Source organism: Lissotriton helveticus, chromosome 5_1 (genome assembly GCF_964261635.1).
Source record: "Lissotriton helveticus chromosome 5_1, aLisHel1.1, whole genome shotgun sequence".
NCBI lineage: Eukaryota > Metazoa > Chordata > Amphibia > Caudata > Salamandridae > Lissotriton > Lissotriton helveticus.
The window spans coordinates 900858018-900878586 of NC_136065.1; the positions used below are offsets into that span (position 1 = coordinate 900858018).

The following is a 20569-nucleotide window of genomic DNA, read 5'->3' on the forward strand; positions in this document are numbered from 1 at the left end:
GGAAGTGGCGGTGTGTTTGAGACGCTCGAAGACTGACCAGCGGGGGGTTGGTACTTGGGTGGTGCTGGGGCCGGGCGACACGGAGGGGGTGTGCCCGGCGGTTTGGGGCAGGAGGTTGATGGCTGAAAGTGGCGTGTCGGAGGGGGAGGTTTTTGGGCGGGGTGGGGGGGGAGGGGTGACGGCGTCGCAAGCGTTGTGGGTCTTGCGGCGGGCGCTGCGGGTCCTGGGGGAGGATCCCCTGGCGTTCGGGACGCATTCTTTTAGGATTGGGGCAGCGACGGAGGCGGCACGGAGGGGTTGGGGTAAGGAAGAGATTCAGAGGCTGGGTAGGTGGAAATCGGACGCTTACAGGACGTATGTGAGGTTGAGGGAGGCGGATGGTGCTTTGTCGCAATGATTCCCGATGTTAATATATGTGTCTTTGCAGGTGCTGTGGCGGGGCCGGATGTGGCTGTCCTGAATTTGTATATTGTGGGACATTCGTTCGTCAGGCGGGCTGAACGAGCGGAGTGGGACAGACATCAGGCGCTCAATTTGGGATTGGATCCGGGGTTGTATAGATGTCATTGGAGGGGAAAAGGGGGTAGGCGTTGGCATGAGTTATTGCCATTGTTAAACACGTTGGTAAAAGGGGGGGTGTGCCCGGATGTGGTGGTAATTCACCTGGGCGAGAACGACTTGGTGCAGTGCAAGGGTTTGGCGCTGCTCAAGCAGATGAGACAGGACCTGCAGGAAATCGGGAGGCAATGGGCGGGCTGCCATGTCATATGGTCGGAATTTATTCCCAGGCGGGTGTGGAGGGGAGCTGAGCGCCCAGGGGCCATAGACAGGGCTCGTAGGAAGATCAATCGTGAGATGCGCGTTTTCTGCGCCAAGGAAGGGGTGGGGAGGATGGAGCACCCGGAGTTGTGCTATGGTGCTAACTATTTCTTCTTGGAGGATGGGGTCCACCTGTCCAGGTACGGCATGGAGCTGTATATAGTGCAGTTAAAGGAGGCTATAGATGGGGCCCTGGGGGTGGTTCGGTACCCCAGGAGACAGGAGTCCTAGTGGGGGGGTCGAAAGTCGTAAGCGACTTTCGAGTGGCGCTGTCCTAAGGAAATAGGGTGGTTGGCTGGAGGCCTGGGACTGCATGGTAGCGGGGGTTTGGGGTCATGGAGGTCATTAGGGGCATCTAGTAGAGGGGCAGGTTGATGAGCGTATGTTGTTGTATTACTGTTGCAATGTTCGGGCTTGCATTTAGGGGTGGGGGTGGGGGGCTGTTAGGCAGTTGTTAATTAGTGAGCAGTAGTTTTGTGCGGCACAGGCCAAGGGGGATGTTTTTATATGTGCACCTGATTCCAATAAAAGCGGCCTTTTTCACACACTTCTGGTGTCTGTGTCCGTGCTTCCCCCCCCCCCCCCTCACCTACTGGTGTGCCCCAATGGGGATTTGGGGGGGTGGCCGACCAACGGGAGGCTCGCCCCCCCGGGGAAGTTTGGGGCACCGGAGGAGGGGGGGGGGGGAGGGGGAAGTTTGACCCTATGGGTGCGCCGTAGCGGCGCTTTTTGGGCTGGTTGGGCGGTTTGGGCTCCTTTTGGGCTGCCCAGGGACGTGGGGGTATATAGGCGGCCATTTTGTGTCACCGCGCACGTTTGTGGTGCGGTGACACAGCAGCCAGGTCGGGGAAAAATTTTGTCCCACCCTCCCTCCCTTTTTGCAGGGTTTCTTCGGGTTTTTGTGTTAGGCCCAAGCTGTTTTCCCCTTGCGGGGTGGGGGGGGGGGGGGTGGTCGAGGATTTGTCCCGAGGGGCTTTTTTGGTTGAGGGTGCACTATTTAGGTTTGAGGTTGTGTTTTTTGTCGCTGGAACAGGTGCGTTGTGGGGCGCTGTCCTAAGGAAATAGGGTGGTTGGCTGGAGGCCTGGGACTGCATGGTAGCGGGGGTTTGGGGTCATGGAGGTCATTAGGGGCATCTAGTAGAGGGGCAGGTTGATGAGCGTATGTTGTTGTATTACTGTTGCAATGTTCGGGCTTGCATTTAGGGGTGGGGGTGGGGGGCTGTTAGGCAGTTGTTAATTAGTGAGCAGTAGTTTTGTGCGGCACAGGCCAAGGGGGATGTTTTTATATGTGCACCTGATTCCAATAAAAGCGGCCTTTTTCACACACTTCTGGTGTCTGTGTCCGTGCTTCCCCCCCCCCCCCCCCCTCACCTACTGGTGTGCCCCAAACTGTTCCTTTACCAGTATCATTACTGTGCCGAGTCTGCGAGGAAAGTTTTGACTGTTGCTTAACGTCCTGTAGCTGAAATTTTTGCATGAAGAAGCCAAAACCAAAGTTGATATCAAAGTATTCAAGAGCGAACACTGACCTCTTGTGGCTAATATTGGGTACTGCTATTGTGGCGTGACCCATTTAAAAAACATTTTTCTCCACCTTGTAAGCTTATTGTGTCCCAGTTTCACAACTTTTTCTTCACCCCTGATAAACAAACGCTTGGTCATAGTTTTTTTTTGTGCCTGTGCTCAGTTACCAGCACACAATAAACAAAGCGTATGATGTGTGCCTACAAATAAACTTCAAACTATTTAATTTATTGTTTTACTGGTGTACAAAAGCAGAGCTGGGTACAGGAGGATTTTAAAGGCCTGGAGTCCTAGAAACCACTATTCAGGATGGATATTACACAGTTAAAATATAGATTCAGTGCAGGTACTTTTCAGATGGAATATGGGTGGAGAAAACGTGCTTCCTGGTGTTCTATTTTGGAGGTAGGTCCATACAAACTATCGGAACAGAACGCCAAGCGAAGGTAAGGAAATTGAGGTCTGCTGTGCTACAAGTGAGCAGTGTCAACATCCTTGCTTACTAGCAAAGCATAAGACTGGAACAAGGGGCACCATATATAAATCTTCCCCAGAAATCTGCATTGCTGATCTCTGCTTCTCGGCACACCTACTAAAGCTATTGAACAAGAAGGGAATATAGAGGCTCCTAAAGTCAGACAACAGAGATCTCAAGATTGAGCAGGGTTTTCCCCTTAACCACTCCCTAAGTTTAACATGAACAGACTGGGTTATGAGATCTGAATAGATAAGGATTCTTTATTTAAAAAAAAAAATTGTATTGTTTTCCTGATTTGAAAACTAACCAGTTTTCAAACCAGAAAAAGACCACAAAATATTTTTGGAAATAAAGTATATTTACAGAATTGACTAACTCATCTGTTTAGAACTCAAAACCCAGCCTGTACATATCTATTTTAGCATTTAGGCTGGTGGGGGATCCCCTCCTTAATGCAACTCCTCTGTGTCACTCCCCTGCCTACTGCTATCTTCAGTCTGTGGTGGATACTCTTCACCCAGAGGCCTCATCTCCTTAATCATGCCTGCCCATACCTCTAAACTCTCATCTGCTTCGCCATCTGTACACCCTTTTTCATGCGCATCTCTTCTGCAATGACCCATTCCAGTCTTTTTACTAGACTACCATCATGGGGCACGAGGGACACCCCGGACCAGAATTATCAAAATTTCACGCAATGTAGCAAGTCAACAAGCTGTGCTTTGTGAAAGGCAGAGAGAAGGAAAGCACCATATCTACTAAGATATAAAGTATTCATGCTCTCTCCCTGCGCTGTCACACTCAGTGATGGCTAGCCCAAATGTAGTCACCATTGTGCCAAGGTACAAGGGTGCCTGCGTTACAAGGAGGATTGGTTTAGTGAAGAAGGAAACACCTTTCTGTACAAAACAATCCTTAGAGGCAATTTCATCTTTCTATATGTGCTGCAGAATGCAGCACATATAGAAAGAAGGGATAACAAGGATAAATGAAGATATTTCCACTTCTCACGCCTCTGTTGGGATGGCATACCATTTTGATGCAATTCCAAGTTTACAACCCGTAGTAAATAAGGTACTGCGTCAAAATCCATGGGTGAAAGAATAGGAACACCCATGCTCCACCCATGGAACACCTCCCCAGTGCAAAGCAACACAAGGCAGCAATTTAAGCTACATAGCGTTACACTGAATGAACTAAGCCATGCAGAGCCATGCAAAGTGGCTCTTCGTGGATTAGTAAATAGCACTGAAGCCTCTGCATGCATTGCGTCAGCTTGTGTGATTATAGGGGCAATTTAAGGGCTTAATATATCTAGCCCCCTCCCCCTACTGCATTGCTACTCTTCTTTTTTGCCTCGCCAACTACATGCTCGTAAATTTGCATTGGGTTTTCCATCCTTTAGGACTGGGTATAATTCCCAGAAGGCCCTTTTTTTGTTGAATCTACTATCACATTCAGACTCTCTACACTATGTCCCATCAGTAACCCTCTAATTTCCTGCAACCCCAGCTTAGGTGCAAGAAACTCACCTCCAGCTCGCCCCACCACAGGGAACCAGAGGACTTATCTAGACAAATTCTGGCTAATCTCTGCAGGGATATGCAATATTGTGGAACTGTGTACGTTTAAACTTACTGTTTCTAGCTACTTCCTGAACATGAGCACACACTTTCCCACTAATCTGCCAAAGGCCCCAATAGCTCCTTCTAGGCACCCTGCAAGGCCGGTCCCATTTGGTCTGTAGTCACTGCCCAGCAGAGCCGTGAAACTAACCTTTGTCCACTACTCGACTTCACCTACTCCTCTAGGGTAGCAAAGCCTGCTAGGCCAGCAGGGAAACTCATCCAGCTCTCTTTTGCTGTGTTTGTGAGTTCAGCAAATTGAAGAGACTGTCCAACCCCTACTCCAACTGTCGCTTCCTCAAATGTAATGAATGTTTCTACCGGACGAGATCTCCCAGGATCCAACACCCTCATTCTCCATTGAGCAAGATCTCTGCTGATTCATCTAAAGAGCTGCATTGACCTAGTGAAGGGGAGCTTTTCAGCACCCTCTGGACAGCTATTTCCCATGTAGCGCTAAACTATCACATTACATCTGGGTATTTCTCCGGTAATGCATTCCCTCTCATCAGGCACACTGATAGTTCCTCACCTCCTGTAACCCTCAGTACATTTCCTTCTTCCAGTGTCCTTCTCCAGACACCAGTGCTCAGCGTATTGCAACTGGGATGCGACATAATAGGAGGAGATTTGCAGGAGATCAATTTTCTGAAGTAAAGTCTAAGAGGGTGCTCTGTCATCCACTTTACATTTTTCCTGGGGCCTGGACAGATAAAAGATAGCACATTCTTTGGGAACCTTCAGAGCTTGTCACCTGTGTACTCTTGGATGGCTACACCTAAATCATGCAGATGTTCACCAAACAGATCATTAAACTAAAACAACTAAGGTCTAAGAAGAAATCCTGTGGCCCTCCATGAAGTAAGGGGACAGAATTGGGAATTAAATTCTGTAAACTGATTTGTAAAACGTGTTTGTCAGGTATGATGTGAACCAGTCGAGGATCTGCCCCACAATAGCTAGGTTAAACTTTAGAGTATCAAGGAGGATCAGTGGTCTAATATGAAATGGCTGAGGGCAAATCGAGGCAGGTCAAACAGCATGAAACAGAGTTTATACTGTGGCGCTCTCTATAACCCACCCAGTCCTGAAACTGACTGGTAGTCATCAAGTGAGTTAGTCTTAGTAAGGACGTTTGACTTGGGGGGGGGGGGGGGCACACAAGTCTGTGTGACCCTGGCAGTGGCAGTAGGGTCTGTAGAGGACTATTAATTAACTCTCAAAATTATGTCCCATTATCAGTTTTCAAAGTAGACTTAAGCAATACCTTAGTTGTTAGATCTGTTTTAACGTTATTAACTAATTATTAATTTAAGATTTTATATTTGTGCTCTGGTTTATTATCGCTTTATAATGCTTATTTGTGGAGTGGATGCGGATACCCTTTAATTTATTTTTGGCATTGTGCACTAATAGAAACAAAAACAAAGATCATCCCTGAACATAAGTTAACCAAGTTGGACAAGAAAGGGCTAATGTACTGGTTAATTCCTTTAGGGAGGATGGATGGTAATGTATCAGAAACAATATGGTCTAAGGTGAAATATGAATTGACTGACTGAGAGACTGAATCAAATGTCAACAAATTAAACATACCTTTCCTGGAGATAAAAGGGAAATGCAGAGGAGATAAGGGGAGTGCAAGTTTGGTTTTTATGGTTCATCCCTTTTCTATAAAGAGCTCAGCAAACTACTTTGAGTAGGAAACCACAAATTCAGCAAACTACTTCAGGGTAGGAATTACAAATGGGACAGTGGGAGTTGGGCTGGAGGATTTTCAGAGAATATCATACAGTTGTTAGGGTCCATTATAGCGGACTCTAGCTTAGTTCTATAAAATGAGGTTTTGTCATCACAAACATACTTCAGAGGTTCTTCTCTCAGCCCGGTGGTTCGATAGTTGAGAACCATAGGGGCTATGGTGCCACCTCCTTGTCAACCATCTTTGATTTGTTTGTACGTAAGTAAAGGCAAAGGATGCTGGTGGACTCTGCGCATGCTCAAAAGCAATTCACATATTCATTAAAATAGAGAGACAAAACACGTTCTTACCTTTTATACACTTAAACTGGTCACAGCAATTCCCGGGGATCCCTGTCCCATTTTCAATCATTTCTTTTGAAGCATTATCTGAACATCCTTTTGGACAGTCATGAAAGTTGCAGGTGCAGAAGCTAGGGATGGTGGGGCAGCAGTGCCCTGCTGGAGTGTGTGTCATGGTGGCTACAGAATCCCAGGGACATGTTGGATGAGTGATCTCGGGACACGTGACGTTGGCACATTTCACTTTCACTGGAACACAGAAGCATGGACAAAAGTCATAGTACAATGAATACTAAATCCTTGGACCTTGTTTACGCTATTAAAATAGATTTTTTACCATTCACATACAGATTTCTAATTCACTCTCTCAAAATGATATTTGTTTGGTTTTTGGTTTTAATATGGTGACAACATCAAATAAAACTAGATTTTTTTTACTATATCTAGTCACCTTTTGCCAGACATTAGTTCCCTAATTTCATAGTTTATTGGAGATGGTGTAGGGCTGGAATATTGAGTATGGAACATCTTGCTACGTTAATTTTGCAGCTAAAATATCAAAGACAAAAATATTGACAGGCAAATCTTTAAAGCTTTTCTATACTTAACTCCACATCTATGTTTGATGGAAATACTTTAAGGTATGTAGCTGTCAAGTCAAGAATAGTAAATCTATACCTCTGTCTGCGCACTTACTACTCGATATTTTAGTCCTTGATATTTTGGTTATGATATTAAGGCAGCAGGATATTATGTTCTCTATATTCCGTATCTTCACCCAAGCAAACAAATTAGCAGATCGCAAGAATTAAATACTGTTGTGCCATTTGACTGATTTTGTACTTTATTTTTGGGCATATTCGTCCAGCTTCATTTTTTTATTGAAGCAATGCACAGAAAATGAGGGGAACTCTTACCCATACTCGATGGTGGCAGTAATAATAGATTCATACTTTGATGTGCATGCCTTAGAGAAAACGATAGAGTTCGGCCTCTAATGTGGCCATGTAGATGGAAGGTAAAATACTGAATGAGCTCGGACCAGGTAATCAATGAATAGGACTAGAGAACATGTTCTGTGATAATGAGAGCAAGATTTGGCGCTAATCACCAATATCAACACAACTCTGCCACAAGTATTTCAATGTCAGGAAAGAGAATCTATAAGCAATGGCACCTTCCAATGGTATGCCAGCTTTTAGAATTCCAAGTATGGAGGGCATTACAAAAGCTGTACTGAATTTTACTCCATTTTAGTTTCCTTGAAGGATCATGGCTCAAGATGTTCTGGGTTAGGCTGCAAGACCCTCAAACTGAATTCAGCTTGCTTGCTTTGACCCACCCCCTGTCTTGCAACAACCCAAGACAGGGTCAAGACTTGGTTTTAACCCCTGTTCAAGAAGAGGAAAATTAACGAGTGCCTGAAATAACGATGGGGTAAGCATTGGGGCAGTAGAGTGCAGTTATTTTTTTAATGCAACAACTTTGCTAATATAGTAAAAGTAAAACCCCATTGCATTAATCCACCTTAACGAGCAAGTATCTACAACAACACATACCAATTATGACAAAACGTTACTTTCTTAGAGTTTGAATCATCTTAAACTCACCAAGTGCAGCATTACATTCGAGTTGGTCCCAAAACTGATATTTTACGCCACACGTTCGACTTCTGCAAACACACTGCCCTTCGATAATATTACAGCCTCTGTCCCAGCATTCGTTGTTGGTGTCAAACCGGTCCTGTTCTGGAACAGGTAGACAAAATATTTTTTAGCACATACAAGAAACATTGAGCCATAGCACACAAAAAGCACAAAGAAAGTGATAGTTTCAATTAACATACTTTTGGGGTCATCGCAGGAGGGTACCGATCATCTACCCAGTCTGCCCACCACTCGATTCCACCACTGGACTTGGGCACAAAGGAACCGCCCTTTTTCTAGTGGCAGAGCCGCAGCTAGCTCTGCCATCACAAACCGATTTGCAGCATGTCAGCTGCCACAGAACTGCCAAGTCCATATTGCATAGTAAGAACCTGCCTTATTTATGACACCAATCGGTCATACCACCATGCTGGGCTGAACGGCATTGCACCTGTGCTTTGTATTAAGGAAGCTTGAATTGCTGCTTCCGATATGTACCTTTGTTGGTATAAACATGTATACTACTACACAAAAGCCAAAATGATTGGCACGGCCAATGCTTCTTGTAAGATGGAAGTACTGTTCATGTAACAATTAACAAGGTTAAAGTTACTCATTTATATTCTTGTAAAACTTTTACCTGCATGATGATGTCCCTAATGCAAACGGGCAAGACACTGGAAGTTCTGCGGCTTTGAAGGACTCAAAATGCATGCAATACCACTCCAAGCATTTTCAGCTAGTCTCCATTTTTTCCTCATCCTGCATTAATTTTTTCAGCATTTCTAGGAACCAATCTCTTAATACACCTCTTAATAAATTGGTTTGCAATTGTCCTTAAGGCACTGTTCATCTTTACAGGGCAAGTGTAATTGGCAGTCATCTTGTCCTTCAAATCAGTGAATAATACAGTATGCTTTTATTTACTTTTATAATATGGTCACCTTGCAGTTATGCCTTCATTGAATTTGTAGCTTTATTTCTGAGGCCCTTGTACTCCATTTTAAGAACTATTTCATAATAGGAGTTAGCCACTCACATATAAAGTCCATAATAGAGAATTTCAGAGATCCTGAGACAGCAAATGCTCAGAATGCCACAAAACACATTCAACTTTATCGCACAGCAACTTGATTTCAAACATCAAGCAATCGCAAGCATGAAGTGCAGAAGCAACCATCTGAAACAACTCTGTCACCAAGACTGATGCATATAGTAACAAGCATTTGCAATGCAATAGGTCTCGCATTGACACCAGTTTGAGCTATTGATATTGTAAATGACAATGCCTTTTAATTTTGTTTTCATTTTTAAAACATAAATAAATGGCATTGTTATTCATAATGCCAATAGCTTAAACTCTCGTAAATATGAGACATATCGCATTGCATTTATGATAAAAGGCATTGTCATTTACAATGCCAATAGCATAAACATGCGAAAATGAGAGACCTATTGCATTGCAAATTGGCTTGACAGAGGCTTTGTAAAATAAACTACATCTCCTTTAGTAAGCATAATGAACATGTGAATGGCAGTTTAGTGGGAGAGTGTGGAAAGGAGAGTGATATTAACAGAGAGACAGAAATGAGCAGAGATAAAGAGTGTGAAGTGAAGAAAAAAATGAATTGTAAGAGAGAGCGAAAGGGAGAGGAACAGATGAGAGAGAGATAAGAGGTAAAAGAAGATTAAAGTGAAGGGATGAGAAAACAGACAGCCGTGAGAAATTGGTGTGTGGGCAGAGAGGGCAAATATGGGTGTACGAGCGAGAGAGAAAAATAGACGTGATGCTACTCTGCATGCTGGTACATATGCTTTCCTTGCGGCACTGTCTGAGGTAAAAGGCAGCCGTGGGCAGATTTAGTGCAATACCTTGCGACAGGGATCGTAATCCGAGGTTTCCGACAGCGTGCGCACATCCCACGGGCACGGGTGCTTGCAGAACAGGTAGTCAGGTGACGGGGCGGGAAGACTTGCACGGCCGCCTCTGCCCCGCAAACAATGTAGCTTTTGTGAGGGATCGAAGGCTGCCGTTGTGTTACATCACCTGCTGTGCTCGATTCTAGGTACAGTGGTGCGCTTGTATGGGAGCCCTGCCACTTTAAGCTTTGCCTTCAAGGGAAGAAACACCATGAAGTCGTTGGTTGCTTTAAGAGCCACGAAAGTTGTTTTGTGTCGATGGTAAAATAAAAGTGTCACTACATATATCTTTAAGAGTAAGTTGAATCAGTTAGAAGTCTGGTGGGCACATTATGAGTAAGGCGGACGCAATTCTTACAGTAAGGTGCGAATATCTAAAAACTGAAGCAATATTTGGCCCAGCAACTTCAAGTTCATTTCACAATGAAAACTGAACACAGTCACACACACACGTTGCTCAAGCATATTAGGCCTAAAAATGAATAAATGCCGCAAGAGATTAAAACAAACACATACATGAAAGAATAAACGTAGAGAAGAAAAAATATGTCAACACCTAAACATGACAAGCACCTGCCCACAAAAAAAAACAAGCAAAAGAAATCTAAAAACTCACCGCCGCAGCCCGGCTTGGACAGGAAGCCAGGCAACCTGTGTTGGGACGGGGGCGGGGCCGCAGAAAGACAGGAAGCAGACGGGAGCCTACCCCGCGCTCCTGTGCCCGTGAAGCCAGCCGGAAGATTTGCGTGTGAGCTAGCGGGGCTCCCGTGCTCATGGAGTGCCCCGCCTGTTGCCGAGACTGACCTGCTGGCTGCCGAGGGAGAGAGGGACACGCAGAAAGAGCCCGGTGAGTGGGGGGGGATGTGTGCGTGTGTGCGTGTGTGTGTCTGTGTGTGTGCGCGAGTGTGTGTGTGTGTGCGTCTGTCTGTCTGTGTGTGTGTGTGTGTGTGTGTGTGTGTGTGTGTGTGTGTGTGTGTGTGTGTGTGTGTGTGTGTGTGTGTGTGTGTGTGTGTGTGTGTGTGTGTGTGTGTGTGTGTGTGTGTGTGTGTGTGTGTGTGTGTGTGTGTGTGTGTGTGTGTGTGTGTGTGTGTGTGTGTGTGTGTGTGTGTGTGTGTGTGTGTGTGTGTGTGTGTGTGTGTGTGTGTGTGTGTGTGTGTGTGTGTGTCTCTCTCTCTCTCTCTCTCTCTCTCTCTCTCTCTGTGGGTGTCTGTGGGTGTCTGTGGGTGTCTGTGTACGTGTGTACGTGTGTACGTGCGTCCTTACCAATGTGACTGGGAACAGCATGCCGGAATCGGAGCGCGTGTTCACGGGCGTGACCTGATCCGATTCCGGCATGCTGCGCGTGCCCATCTCTTGTCTCCTTGTAAGCACAGCCGCCGACTATAGGTCTCGCTGTGACAGGGCTTCGCCCTGCGTGGCTCGTGCGAGACCTAAAAAGGAAATATAGAAGGCAACCCAAGGGGACAAGTTTAGACATCTCTGTAAGGTAACTGTCCCTCTACTACCCAATATAGTACAATTTCACTTGCAGGTGTTTCCTGAATAAAGACAAGGGAGGAAGAGAAAGAGAGAGTATGCGAGTGTGAGAGATTGAGTATGGGTGTGCGTGTTTGTGTGTGTGTGTTCAGAGGATAAAACCTCTACACCAGACCACCCTAATCTTTTAAACCTTGCATAATCAATCAAGAATCTGAGAGTTTAAGTTGAAGAACTGTTTGCAAAACCAGGACCAGGTTCAGTAGAAGGATGAAGGAGATGAAAGACACAAATCCTGGTTCAGTGACAACTGATGAAGCTGGGATTTCCAGCCCCTTCTGCTTCAGAATAGGTCTACTGCAATGAGCTTCATGTGAAGGCTGATCAGAAATCTAGGAATTAGAGGAAGATAAATTAATTAATAGAGAAGAAAAGATGGACAAAGAACTACAACGGTAGCTATCTTGCGAATTCCTTGCACCCACAACCTGGACAAGTAATTGGAAATAAGGGTGTAATTGTGGCTGGCAAATGGCTTTTCTCTTGAGATTCCAAATTGGTTTGATATCCAAATTCTGGTATGGGGGAAAACCCCCATAAATGATCTTCCCACTTGTTGTCTGTAGCCATGAAGCATACAGCCATAAGGCAGTACAGATTAAATTCTGCCCAGGATCCTAACTGGAATGTTTGGATGGGCAAGAAGAACAAATGTTGGTCCTGCTTATAGGTTTATGGAGGGTTTAGTCACAGTGCAGCTTCTCCTGACCACAACTGTGTGACCCAGAATGTTTGAAGCAAGAGCTCTCATGCTCTAGGCATGTTCCTTCAAGTTTAAACACTAAACTATTTTAAATTCTACCCAAAAAGACTAAGTCGGATTCACCCACGCTACTATCATTGTAATTGGTGATAACAACCACAGTTGCCTCTGGAGGAAGCAGACAAAACTTTAAGGCATCTTTTTATATACTGAAGACTAGAACTAGCCTTTCAAAGTCCTCTGACCTGAAATCCTAGTACTTCAGCATGTGGTGAACCAAGAGTCCTGTATACAGCTTGGCCCAAGGACACTCAGGAGAGAGATGTTCTGAAATGAGACAAAGTCATCATTAGACTTGGAATAATGTTTCCACAATTGCCTGACAGAGGCATAATCTCTAGCTCGGACAGTGGTCAGCTGAGTCTTCAAAACAGAACTCTGTTACTTTACAGAGTTCCCAGAGGTACCTGGAATCAGTCCCAAATATATTCCAGACACTGCATGGCTGGAGAAAGGATTTCTTGATGATCAGAAGGAAAAATCGCTGTGCATCCAGCATTGGACTAACAGTCTCTGAATCCTTGTGTGCCAGTAGACATGCTGGAGTGTGGACCAGCCGGTCATCTGACCTGCCTAAATGCTACAGTGAAGTATTCATACCAAAGGTAGACCTTTGTGAACATTCTAGGATAGGTCTTGAATGTAAAGGCACAGAGTGAACTGTCAGTATGATTCCTGGATTCAAAACCTGTGAAAACTTTGAGATTGCTAAATGGGTATATGGAAGTGCACTTCCTGAAAGTTGAAAAATGTTATCAAGTCACAGGGTGGGCCATCTATAAGATGTATTTATTTCAAAAGTATTTTGTATCATGTTAGACATGTCACCTTGCTGCCAATTCAGAGTGTTTGTTAGCATGAGATGTGAACATTTCGGGTCTCATCCAATTCAATGGTCCTCATCAGGGGCAATACTTTTGTTTGAGATAGGTTAGGAGCCCAGTAATGACTGACTCAAGTGAGTGGGGAGCCAAACAGACCGGATTCCTCCCAAAGTAAAAATATCAAATTTATTCAGGTCCTTGAGTAGATCTGGATGGTTGGCCCATACCTAGTCCGTCTGATGGGGAGTGAAAGAATTGTATGCTAAAATGACTAAAAATAATGTTTTTTGTAAACTAAAACATGGTATAGTTGATTTCTCTGAGCTGGTTCCATTTGTTCCAAGGATGAGGGGCTGTCATTTTAAGGATTCATCCTTCATGTAAGTTTGCTTTGGATTAGTTGGACAACATTCTTGTATCTGAGAATCCTTATGGGCACATAAGAAGATCCCACATTTCACAGAGAGAGTGGAACTCTATTGAAACGCCTCAAGCAAGGTACATAGCATCTTGAACTAGATACTTTGATGAACCAGGACTCAATGGAGTGATTTCAGAGCAGCAGTGATGTACCCATGCTTTTTGAGATTTGAATACATGATGGCCACTTAACTTTCGAATTGTTACGATGTTTCGGTCCATCACTTGGGTAAACCAGCATTAATAATCTCACAGTAATCCAACTTCAATAGTACCTAGAGTCTTAGATTGAAAACATGGTTAACATGCAGCAGAGGGCCAACTTGTCTCAGTATGTAAAGTTAATAGTTTGAACTTTTGTCTACAGGGTTTTCTGTAGCATGAAAGACAACTCGCCATTGAATAAAATATGTTCTTTTGTGTAGGAGTTTGGGCTTGGCACAACAGAGTAGGTCATGTAAAAGCATTAGATACAAAACTAGGATATAATTTACAATCTGAATTAAACCAAGGTCCAAAAAAAGAGTAACCTCCAAGTTTAGATTATGTGACCCTGCTATTAGAACTACAATTACTAACTAGGTTTACATTGTGGCTAATATCCTATGGCCATTGGTCACACAACCAGCATGTGCAGAGGGTGAAGATTGCAAATGGAATACAGAGACTTAACACGCCTCATATCGGATAATATCGGTCGGGTACTCTTGTTTGCTTAAAACTGGCCTAATATTTGGTTGCTGATTCACACTGTCAACTATGGTACACATCACTAAAGCAAAACATGCTGCTAATTTTGAGGGGTTTGTATTATTTTGTGAGCCTGTAAGTGTTCCTACCACTACAGCATTTGAAGGAGCTCAATACTCCTCTTACATAACCTTGCTGGGGCAAAGACCGAAGGACCGAAGGAGAATAGACCCCTGTAAACCCATGAGACATTTAGATAGTGGAGAACAGGTGTCCCCGAATTATCAAGCCAATTATTATGCCTAACCAATTGCAATGCTTGAGAAGATGGTTATCGCCGGGGTTAAGTGTTGAACACTCTGAGCTTTTTCTCATATTGGAGCCTGTATCATTGTAGGAGTTGGTCCTCAGAATGTTTCTCTCCCTCCTCATTGTCTTCAGGCCATGCACATAGACCGACAGTGTTAGTTAAAGACCAGGGAAGCAACTACAGTCTTTTAAGCACTACCACTCCGGCTTGTCCAGGAATTTAAGGCGCTGGCTGGATTGCTTGTGGTTGGTGAATTATATTCAAATTGTACATTGCATACATAACACCCTTGTGGATCACTGGGGAAGGGGTCGTTTTCTCATGTATGGCACCCTGATAACAGCAGCTAAGAACAACCGGGGGCAAGCTGAAGCTGATGTAGAGCCACCTACAAATACATCCTTGAGGTGATGTTGACACAGACATGTAAACTAGCCATATTTATTTATTTATTCATTTTTGAGATTTATAAAGCGCTCAAAGACCCGAGGGTGTCTCGGCGCTACGGACAGCAAGCAGATACCATGGCAAGTATGTTACTGGTTGAACAGCCAGGTTGTTATCATCTTTCTAAAGATTAGCACAGACTGACAGGATCTGATTTCCAACGGGAGAGCATTCCAAAGCTTTGTAGTAGTGACAACAAAGCGCCTATCGCCTCAGGAGGCTGATTCTGTACGCGGTACCTTTAGGTGAAATGAGTTGGATGAGCTAAGTGCCCTGTTCGGAATATGGGTTATTAACTGATTTATTAAAAATCTTGCCTCTATGACACTTGTCCCATCACTATGTGTGGTGAGTTGACAGATATCAGGACACAAAGGAGGGGCCACTAGGTAAGGAACTTTTGGATAAAGAGTGAGACAAAATATTGCTGTACACCAAGGCAGTCTCTAGGAATCCCTGGTCCAAATATATTCAACTGAACAACTAACGTCAGACATATTTGACCCCAAAAAGAATTGCACAAAGATACCCAGATGCCATAGATAGTTGCCCAGGGTGTCAGAGAGCGAGCGCGGACTTTATCTGAATTATGAAGGCATGTAAATGTATAGGCATTTATATAGCGCACTACTTACCCGTAGGGACCCAAGGCGCTTCGACCGCTGCGAAACCCTTCCTGGCTTCCCTGAGAGATGGTCCCTTAATGGGTATCTCCAGGGTGAGACCAGGCATCCCCGGCGGTCTGGTGGGGCCGTTAGTGAAGATGAGGCAAGCTAATGCCCAGAGTTGCCGAGTGTGAACGCTGATCAGAGTGGGCACCGAGGCGAGAGAATTATCGAGTCCGCTGACCCTGGTCCAGAAACCTGCCGCGCCGGGAATCGAACCCTGGTCCCGGGCCGTCCTCTGCTCTCGGGTCTGCCGCCTCTAACCAGTGAGCCACACTACTTCACATGTCCAGTGATTATGCAGTATTGGTAGAAGGTGATAGAGGTCCTATCAGAAGTGACCGGTAAATTGATAAAAAAATATTTTTCCTCCTGGGCCAGATACAAAGATCAAAGGCTGGCAAGTAAACTGACAGGTTTCTGGATCTTGGCCTGGTTTTGGCAAAACAGTCCTTTGCTATGGCTTGGAAGGCAAGGCATCCATCAGGTATGAAGTTGTGGCTTGCGGGTGGCCAGAAAAGGACAAGAACAGAGATAACAGTCTTATGGGATATATCCCACAATCGTACCGTCTCACTATTACATAATCGGATACTATATTATTAGCAGCTAGGGGACCCTAAATTTTGGGCGTCACAGGAAAAAAGATTCATTGTGCAGCAATTGGCGAAATATGGCCTGAACTCCGTGTTACAAGAAAAATGCGGAGTCACCAATTCCACAAGCAGAATAAAACATTCCACCCACCCCTAGAGAAAATGTAATATTTTGTTCCAACAGAAGCTATCCATGGGTCTGAAACTTGTCTTTCACTATTATGTTATTATTGTTTAAAATCATTCCCTTAAACTGTAATGATTTATTTATTTATTTATTTGTAAAGTTTTATATAGCGCAAATGAGACCCACAAGGGTATCGGAGCAGTTTACAGTATACTGTATAAATCATAAAAGGATGAGGTAGTATACAAGCATTTGATATTTGTCATTAGGTACATAAGAGGTATATAGTATATGGGTAATATAGGGGACCCGTATCCAGACAGACATTGCACTATATACAGTTATTGAGCATTAGATGTTTTTGATAATAAACCTATATATATTATTCTTCTTCGATCAACCATGGGTATGAGGTATATGGATAGTATAGTAGACCCGTGGTCAACTGATCTTTACACTAAACACAGTAATTGAGCATTAAGTGGCTGTGGTAATAAACATACATATAATAATCTCTTTCAATCCTCCGGAGGTAGGGAATGATATGCGGATCGTATAGGTGATTCAGTGTCGGCATAGAATTAAGTCTTAGGACATGAATTTCTTCATTAGTAGTATTTTTACTTCTTTTTTGAATGTGGTAAAGGAAGAGATTCCACGTACCCCTGGGGGTAAGGAGTTCCAAATCTTTGGTGCAATCCCAGAGAAGGCTCTGCAACTGGTTCTCTTCTTGTGGAAGGATTGCGGTTTCAGAAGTAAAGTACTCACACTTTGTAGTTGTCTGCAACCTCCCGACCTTTCTAGCTTTAGAGCTAAGTAACTGGGTGTATGGTTATGTAGTGCTTTATGGGTCATGCAGGCAACCTTTAGGTGTATTCTTGCCTCGTAGGGCAGCCAGTTCAGAGCTTTTAGGGTCGGAGAGATGTGGCTATTTCTTTTTGTTCATGATAACATTCTTGCTGCAGCATTAAGTGATGCCCTCAGCGGAGCAAGCTTGTATTTGGGGAGAGAGCAAAGAGTGGTGCTGCCATAGTCTAATCTTGGTAGCACTAGGGCTTGCACTGCCATTTTTAGGTCGGCCTGAGGGAGGAAGGGTTTGAGTTTCCTTAGTATACTCAACTTGTGATTAGCTCCCTTAGTGGCATTATGATGCGCGTCTGCATATTCAGGTGTTTGTCTATGGTGACTCCTAGGGGTTTTGCGGAGCCAATGATGAGGGGAGCACGGTCAAAGGAGGTAAGGTGTTTCAACCATAGGTCTATCTTAAGTGTGTGATTCAGTGGAGAGATGAGAATGAATTCAGTTTTTTTGGGTATACAGCATGAGGTGGTTGTTAGTGAGCCAGCTTTGCGGGTTCTGTAGAATAGTATTGAGGGAAATTAAGTCTTCTGGAGTGGAGATTTTTAAATACAGTTGGGTGTCGTCCGCATACAGGTGATAAAGAATATTTCCTGCTTTTAATGCGTTCGCCAGGGGTTCCATTAGTAGGATGAAAAGAATGGGTGATAAGGCTGATCCCTGTGGAACGCCCAGGGTGACCGCGGAGGGTTGAGAGAGGGAATTCTTCATCTTGATTCTTTGTGTTCTGTTATTTAGGAAGGAGGAGAACCATTGTAACACTGAGCCCTAGAGGCCCATTCTGAGTACCAATAGGGACAATAGGTTGTCATGCTTGACCGTATCAAAGTCGGAGGATAAGTCCAGAATTATCATTAGGCATGATTTGTTGCGGTCAATTATGTGTGTGAGTGCAGATTCTGTGCTTTGACCTTGACGGAAGCCAGATTGGTGACTGTCTAGGTGATTGTAATTCTCAATATGGTCGCATAATTGGATTTGTACACATTTTCGCCAGAGGGATGTTGGATATAGGGCGATAGCTGTTGAGATCAGATGGGGTGGAATCAGCTTTCTTTAGTATAGGTGTCTATTGAGTGTAGATATCACTTGAGGATTGTTGTACAACCTCACACAAGTTAAACTTTATCCTACTCATAAAAACTAAAATTCTTGTAGACTTATACATATTGCTAAGGAAAATAGGATGGCGTTATGGGATTTCTTCCGCAGTAATTTAAAGATTGGGAGCAGGATGAGGGTGTAATGGTCTATGGAAATACAAAAAGGATAGAATACTTACAAGCTTATATGTAGGCAAGTAGTCAAAACATTTTACATAGCATTCCCCACTACAAAAACTTAAACTGTCTTTTAAAGGCAGAAGCAAGTGCATCTGGGACGGAAAATGAATATCATTGGGGTGTAAAGGAAGCGGTTTCTCCACAGGAAAAATATTTTCCACTCAGAGAAAAAAAGTGTTGGGGGAGGAATGCTCAAATGTGCTCCGCATACTTACCTGCAGATGCAGATACTCCACACTGCAGACAGTGCTCATGGATAAGCACAAGTGAGGGGAATGAATAGGAATCTACTGTGTGTAGCTTACTGGGTCTTACATGGGAATTTTTGTTAATATTCGGAAAGTTAGGTAATCTGCAACCTGAGGACTCATGGGAGAAATAACCTAGGAGGTGTCTACATTTGTGAATATCTCAATTAAATCTAGTCAGTTGGAAATACTGAATCTTTGCATCTTATAAAAATGGAAGAAGAATTTCGGGACGTTTCTGATGTGGGCAGAGAAAGAATTTCATAGCCGCAAGTGGGTTTAGGGGATCAGTGATCTCAAATGAGGGGCAATCTGGTTTGTGCTTTGGAAAAGCTAATACAATTGCTGCGCTGGTTTGGAAATGGATGATTAAGAATCTGGTTTCGCTGATTTGAGATATCTCCCACTCTATCTTGCCATGTGACTAAATGTTAAGATGCACCATGAACTGAGCTAATATCGGAACGCAGAGTACATATCTCCAACCTCAAATGGGTGAACTTACCATAGATCGTGTGCTTTCTGCATATGATTATGTTAGGGTAACTGAAAACATGAAAGCAGCTTCGAAGCCGGCCGCAGACACACACACTCATCCTGATGTTACATCCGGTCACCTCCGGACAGTGGTCATCTTCTTCCATTCGAAGGTATGCTGGTAATCCTAATTGAAAATAGGAAACAAGTACTGAATCAGAGTTAAATATGACATTGTGTTCACAGTCAAGATAGGTGGTGTTTGTTTGATGTATCCATGCCACTGTGACACCATGTTTCCAGTACAGGGCCTTGAGGCAACACACTAATAAATGCTGGGGGTTGTAGCTATGGTTCACTTAGGACAATTGCCCTAAATCAACTATGGAAAGCACTATATAAATACCAGTACATCACAAAAATAAAATCTTGACAGAAATAGTCCCTGTTCAGAGTAGGACGCCAGACACCATAAACAACCCCATGTCACTGCTGATGGGACAACCAGAGATCTTTATTGAAATTGGCAGCCGCGTCCCGTGCAGGTAAGAGCGGTGGGACGGTGGGGCCGGGTGAGGGGGGATTTCGATGGACGATGACGTGGGAAAATTGATTTATTTTATTTTCCCTCGTCATCGTCCTTCGAAATCCCCCCTCACGAGGTCCCACCGATCTTACCTCCACACGCCGCGGCTGGAAATTGGACATTTTATGGGCATAATAAATGTAAGGTTTGCCTCTTGAGATAGGTTACTGATCACATTTTTATAGCCTAAACAATTTGGTCAATAAATTATCAAAAAACAGAAGTCTTGAATGGGTGTGTATAAGGTGCTGTAGTTAAGCTAGACCATTTTTTTCATTGCATTGTACTTAACATTAGCAAACAAAAAGAACAATATAAACATCAAAATTCAAATAAAAGCAGGACTCAATAAACTACACATAAATGACATTTAAAATCTTATTTTTATTTCAACTATTTGAACATGTACATGAGCCACAAGAACAAGTATGCTTATCTGTTTGAACACCACCACTCCGGGAAGCCGCATCCAGCGCCTTGAGACCCTTTCGTAAACCCGGAATGGGTCAGATTCTAATGCCTCCCCAGGGGAAGCATTAAAGTGGCACAACAAGGAGAAATACCTTTATTTCTCCTCGTTTTTTGCTCTTTGTATTGTTCTGCGGCACACATAGAAGGAGGAAAACGCCATCAATGATTGCTTTTGTGCAGGAAGGAGTCTCTTTGTGCACAAAATCTATCAGC

The 20569-nt window shown here is 44.0% G+C and overlaps 1 protein-coding gene across 1 annotated transcript in view; it reads right to left on the reverse strand.

The window, feature by feature from the left end:
* LOC144753439 (cysteine-rich motor neuron 1 protein-like) overlaps positions 1–20569 on the reverse strand; it is an 83293-nt gene that overhangs the window by 40718 nt on the left and 22006 nt on the right. The window contains exons 2-4 of the mRNA XM_078641129.1: positions 19328–19486; positions 8100–8237; positions 6499–6738 (exon numbers count right to left, since the gene is read on the reverse strand). Coding sequence (XP_078497255.1) covers positions 6499–6738; positions 8100–8237; positions 19328–19486 — 537 coding nt within the window. The remainder of the gene's footprint in view (positions 1–6498; positions 6739–8099; positions 8238–19327; positions 19487–20569) is intronic.